At 46.4% G+C, this 6,000-nt stretch overlaps 1 protein-coding gene across 7 annotated transcripts in view; it reads left to right on the forward strand.

Moving 5' to 3' along the window:
• Window positions 1–6,000, forward strand: part of cobl (cordon-bleu WH2 repeat protein) — a 45,117-nt gene that overhangs the window by 28,592 nt on the left and 10,525 nt on the right. For 6 of the 7 annotated variants that reach the window (XM_068735520.1, XM_068735525.1, XM_068735523.1 and 3 more), the window contains 2 exons: window positions 2,504–3,080; window positions 5,816–5,974. In XM_068735520.1, the coding sequence (XP_068591621.1) occupies window positions 2,504–3,080; window positions 5,816–5,974 (736 nt within the window). The remainder of the gene's footprint in view (window positions 1–2,503; window positions 3,081–5,815; window positions 5,975–6,000) is intronic. The other variant, XM_068735524.1, reaches the window with a different exon arrangement.

Below are 6,000 nucleotides of genomic sequence, written 5' to 3' on the forward strand. Positions count from 1 at the left end.
CCTCTATGGTCTTTTGTGTTTAGGCGCATTCCCTTCAAAATACCCCATGTTGTACCCCTTATGGGGGGGGGGGGGGGGGGTACACATGCCGTGTCGTTTCTCAATCGTTCTTTAATCAGAGCCGACACAAAACCAGACAAGAAGAGTTCAAGCACAGAAGTATGCTGGTCGATAACAACCGCTTGCTTATGATGCACACGTTAATTGGTGCAGCGCTCTGTCCTGTCCGCTTGTGACTGGTGGGAGAGACTCTGGCTGCACCTTAACTTAAGCCAAACAAACGTATTTAATTCTTTCTCTCCACTACATTGTAGTTATGCTAACGTGTCAGTTAGCATATGGAAAAAAAAATAGACGACCGCATTTACACTGCAGAGCTCATCCCCGTCAATAATAGACCCGAGCAGCGTTTATTAAGAGAAGAACAGGAGAGCTTTGAACGTCTCTTCTGTAATCTATTTTTCTCTCGTTGGTTGACTTCCTGTAGAACAAACACAGTCACATGGTGGCTGGTGACGTCCCTCCAGCCTTCGTGAATCATCAGAAATAAGTGGACTCCTGGTGACTTGTTGATTATGTTTCTCTTAGTACGAGTACATATAGATAAACAGGGAGGACGGTCTTCATTTATTTGCGTCCCTGTAGGCAAACTGTGTCTATCACAGTATCATGTGCAATAACTGCTGTACAGGGAACTGGTCCCTCACCTCCACAGATTTGCAGTGATTTCATTCGACACTCTGTCTGCTTGTGATTTGATTGCGACACGACTCGACGGCCCTGAGAATCCACTTGACACTTTGGCTGTTGCTCTGTTGTGACTCGACTTGTGACGCCATGACACAAGGTTGACTTGATCCCGCCTCTAGCTTGCAGAAATACAGTACAAAGAAGAAGAAACAACGCTGAAAAGAACCACATTTGCTGACGATATACACCTATTCTCCTCTGTTTAACATGTGTAAAAATGTAAAATCAGTTAACACAGTGTATACGTAATGATATTACATAGTCAGCTTAACTTAATGAATGCGGTATAATACAGTCTTGAGACTCTAATAAGCTTAAGTACATGCTACGTTCCCAGGCATGGCGCCAATAAGGACCATGAGAGCAGCACACGCTTAACCCCGCGACCCCTAACAACTCCCAAATCCATACGGCCGGTCTACAGGAGATATGAGATACACCGTTCCTCCTCATGAGTGCATATGCAAGTACAATCATAGAGAAAAGTGTGCATGTGTTTATCGAAGCTCTCCTCCTTTCATTGCAGGTCTTGGCTTCGGTCTTATGTTTCACTCTGCAGGGAACACGCACATAAACATTCTCACACACACACACACACACACACACACATCCATCCATCTTCATAGGCAAGTCAGTCATCCATTTCAGCTTCAACTTTGGCCCACATCCACTGGTATGTCTGTATTCATGTATGTATGAATGCCAAAGAGAGGGAGAGAAGCGGGAGACCAAGGAAGTGAAAGACAACCAGTTGGGGGGGGGGGGGCATTTAGATTTCCATAGCATGTCATGCAGTGAGTTCATTGAGTTCACACGTGTGAACCCATTTTGCAAGGTGGCCTGATCTCTCTCTCTCTGTCTCTCTCTCTCTCTTGTCCTGCTGCATAATGCAACGCTGCACGCAGCTCCGAGCATGTTCTCCGTGGAGTTTTTCGGAGTGAAGAAAAGTTAAACATCTTTACTGTTGGGACCTGTCCATTGTGAATGGTCTCACCTCCCCATGGAATAAGTGAAACAGATCATTTTTCACTTATTACTTTCTTAAGAGTCACAGTTCTATATCCTATCTGCACCTTTTGTATCTCTAAAACAGAAAGCACGTTTTAACGTTTCCAAACACCCGTTGGCAGATTTCCATTGACCTTGTTCCCACTGAGCCAAATGTCACTTGATGTCATTTTGTATTTCCCCTATCTAATTGTTGACTTCTTGCCTCAGCGGCTCAAGTTGTATCATGCCAGCGATCGCGTTTGACCTGAATTGACTGAGTATTGTCGAATGGGAACAGGAAGAGTTTCTCAACGTGTTTGTTTTGTGTTTGCACACACCAGAGATTGCGTCATTTTGCTAAGAGCTGAGCTGTCGCTGATTCATTTTCACGAGTAATTTGGTAATGACGTCTGAATAACGGTTGATGTCTCCTTGAAATATTTTGTAATACACACACACACACAGTTTCAATATCTACTATCACAACACCTCTGCATCAAAATAACTGTCGCTGCCAGATGCTTTATGTCTTGAAGGATAATTTAAAAGGAATTTTGGCACTCTGAGGTATTTTAAGACTCAGACGCCTGCCAGAGCTCCACTTGATTTAATTACTCAGTAGTAACCTCAACTTCAGTTCTGCTTGACAGACTGATTTATGGTTAGACCACACACACACGAACACAAAGACAAATGCACAAGGTGCTCAGATAAATTAACTTCCTACCCTCTCTCTCCTTTTCTTTTATTTATTTTCCATCAGACGGGCCTCGGCTCAGAAAGCCAGCAGAGGAAAAGAAAGGCCCCGGCCCCTCCTCCCACCCCGGCTTCCATCTCCCCAGACCCTGACGACACTTCGGCCTCTGCCTCTCCCACCCCTGAAAGCCCCGCTGCTGAAACACCCGCCCCAGCCTTCCGTAACAAGGCGGTTCAGTCAAACACCGTCTCTGCTGCCGCTGTGGTAGCGCAAGCAGTGAAACCAGTCCCCTTGAAAACAACAGTAAACCCTTCACCCGCGCGCGCTGCCAGCCCGACCCCCAGTTCCCCGACGCCAAGCAGCAGCACCACCGAGAGCCTGTCCGTCCGGGATTCCAGCTCTGAACTCGGCCACAGCCTCGACGACTCGGACGCCGACCTCGACCAGGCCGCTTCTTACTGCAGCACCCTCACCAGCAGCGCGGCGAGCGGGTCCGTGAAAAGCTCCAGCCGCAGGGTGGAGGAATCGGAAAAGGCCAAATTGAATCGAGAGGCGACCTCAGCCTGCAGCTCCAGGTCGGAGACCGAGTCGGCCCTGAACCTGAAACCGGATGACGTAGAGAACAACAGACACAGCGCAATGGGTAACTATCTATACAACGGCACAACAGATGCTCCGAAACTAGCACCTGACACGCAGTTTAAAAAGCAAAGGAAGTGAAGCTGGCTGTTGATCACAGTGGTGCTGAGCTCTTTCTCTGTGTGTTAAAGAAGAGAAACAGTTGCCTGCAGAAGTTCATTTTACCGAGAAAGTGAGTGATTGTCTCATTGCTGCAACGTCTGAAACTTAAGCTGTCAAGAATGACGTACATAACCTGGTGTGTGTGTGTGTGTGTGTGTGTGTGTGTGTGTGTCATGGTTGAGGTACAGGAACTAGTGGAGCTGGTTTTCATCATAGCCTATGAGACAATACAGTCCTTGTCTCTGGCCTGCACTTATCAATCCCTCAGGTTGTTCTTATCTTCCTCTCGTTTTTCTCTCTCTCTCTCTCTCTCTCTCTCTCTCTCCCCCTCTTTATTTCTCCCTCTCTCTCTCATATGCATGCAGCCACTCAAACAAACCTTCAAAGCTGGGGCCGATGCAAAGGCAGACGGATCCATCATAGATTTAAGCGAGAGCTACCTGAACTATAGCTGGCCTTGTATTGATCTTACTATAACCTCGATCTTTCTCTGGGGCAAAGTGAGATTGCAGCAGAGGGCTGCCGTGTCTGACGGGGGGGGGGGTGTGTGTAGAGATGAGAGAGGGATGAGGAAGGTGAGGGTACCAGAATGGAGTTCAGAGAAAGGAGCATGGGAAGGTTTCGGCAGTGGGATGACAGCGTAGCGAGGTAGGAACGAGGGGACTAGAGGGCTTTAAGGAGAGGAGATGATGGACAGCCAGATGAAAGTATGAGGAGGTTATTGCATTCGTCAGGAGAGAACAGGCAGCAGGAGGATCGTTAACACGTCTGGAGACCTATAGCTCTTCTTTTTTTTCCCTCTTCTCCTGACTCAACACCTTCTCTCTTTTCTTTTCTTTGACTCTCTCTTATTTCCCTTTACAATGTGAGAGAAAGAACTCATTCAGGGTTCAAAATGGGTGTTTGTCGTAAAAAAAAAAAAAAAAAGAGTTTCATTCCCAAAGCCGCAGTGTCTCTAACAGTCCATTCAGTCCTGCACACGACCTCAACATCAACTTCTCAAATGCAGGGACTACAAACTGGACTTTCTCAGTTGTACACAAACAGTGCATGTTTGGCAGTGGATGAATGAACAGCTACACCCTGCAGTAAGAGATCGGGTGGTGCTCTCGTGATAGAAACGCACACACTTCATTGAGTAGTCAGTCTTTCTTTTATGTAGGTTTGATTTAGTCTCTTATGTATGTAGATTTCATTTAGCCTTTCAATGAGGCAACATTAATGCGTATGTAAACTGTAAACTGTCTGTTTGTGATGATAAAGATCTCTGATTCTAAACAAATAGAGGCGGAGCTTCACCCTATTAAACTAAAAGTAATGCTTTGATATACTCTCTGGTAATCATTTAAAGCTTGATTCCATACTAGTGTTAGTTCCTAGTGTCTGGTGTTAGTGAATGAGTGAAATGTGAATGAGTGGTTCCTCTCTGGTTGACATTGACAGCTTGATGGAGGACTTGTGTTCTCCAGACTTGGTCCACATTAATCATGTGGCTGTTATGCGGGGGGGGGGGGACCAACAGAGGTGAAATTGTTGAAAGATAGTTTCTAGAGTCTAACGAACAGGAACAGAGGATTCCATCGTGTGTGAGATCCAGAGCTGTTCCTTCAGTTCCTTCTCGATCGTCGACAGTAAACAGATAAAGTAGCGAAGCGACAGCGCCTGCTGACTCAGACGCAGCACGCTGACGCATCGCTAGCCTCACAAGAACATTCAGGTAGACATATTTCAACAATGCTGTTTTACAGTAATTGTGCCTTTCCCGCTAAAACCCAATATGTTATCTAGATGGACTTCGTCCCATTCATCAGTCTACGCTTCTGTTCGCATCAGCTCTGCGTATCGTAGTCTGCACATGTCACACATCCGTATTCAAGTCCTCTTTGCTTCCTTTCTCGCTGCCTCCTCTCACATTAGCAGCGACGTTGCTCTTTGAATCAAGTCAATTAGAAGCTTTTTTCTTTTGTTGGCATGAAATAGAGAGGAACTCCTGGGGTGTGGGAGTGCTGTTGAATGCTAAAACAAAATGTAGGATTAACCCCTCCAGTGATAATCACATGTGACATTTGAACATTTGCATAATGCTGCTTTCTATCACTGCTTGTCATCACCTGTAGCTGTTCTGCCTCTGACTACGGTAGTCACGCTTTTCTATTTTGCTTCTCTAGGCGTCTAGTTTCAAAGCGGTAAACTAGTCCGATAAAGCCAGATCTGCCAGATTTTTAAACTGTATAAAAGTCTAAATGTCATATTGACTCTGATTGGTAATGGCGTTAGTACGCTCCTGGCACACATTTCTTTTTATTTGAGTTTTTACAGGATTTATCTAAACTGAAAGGTTGCTACAAACCTGCTGTTTCTCCTGAACCTTCAGCTGATGTTCCACAGGCCCTCCACCACAGACAGTGGGCAGGTAAACTCCACCAAATATGAAATTCCACAGGAGCAACGGTAAAACGTTACAAAAAGAAGCACTTTTAACACTGATAACCTCAGTGGCTCTGAAAACAAAGAAAGGAGTTCTGCCCACAGGAACTTTGATAATATGTTTGTGCCACATTCCTCTTTCTTTTTTTTTTTTATTACCCACATGACCATCAGTTGCCTGCCCTGCCTTTCATGCCGTCTCTCCCACAGGAGCCGCCGATCCACCAGCGCCACCCAAACCTCGTCGCACCACGGCTCAGGAACCAGCACAGCTTGTCCTACCCCCCGCTCTGTCCTCCCCCCCCACTGAGCCCACAGAGAGCAACGCCCCGCAGAGTGCCGCGGAGGCAGAGGAAGCCGCTCCCCAGTGTAGGTCCCACATGGACGGCCTCTCC

This window comes from Cebidichthys violaceus, unplaced genomic scaffold (genome assembly GCF_023349555.1).
Source record: "Cebidichthys violaceus isolate CVI_PGR_0920_01 unplaced genomic scaffold, fCebVio1.0.p SCAF_7, whole genome shotgun sequence".
In the NCBI taxonomy this organism is placed as follows: domain Eukaryota; kingdom Metazoa; phylum Chordata; class Actinopteri; order Perciformes; family Stichaeidae; genus Cebidichthys; species Cebidichthys violaceus.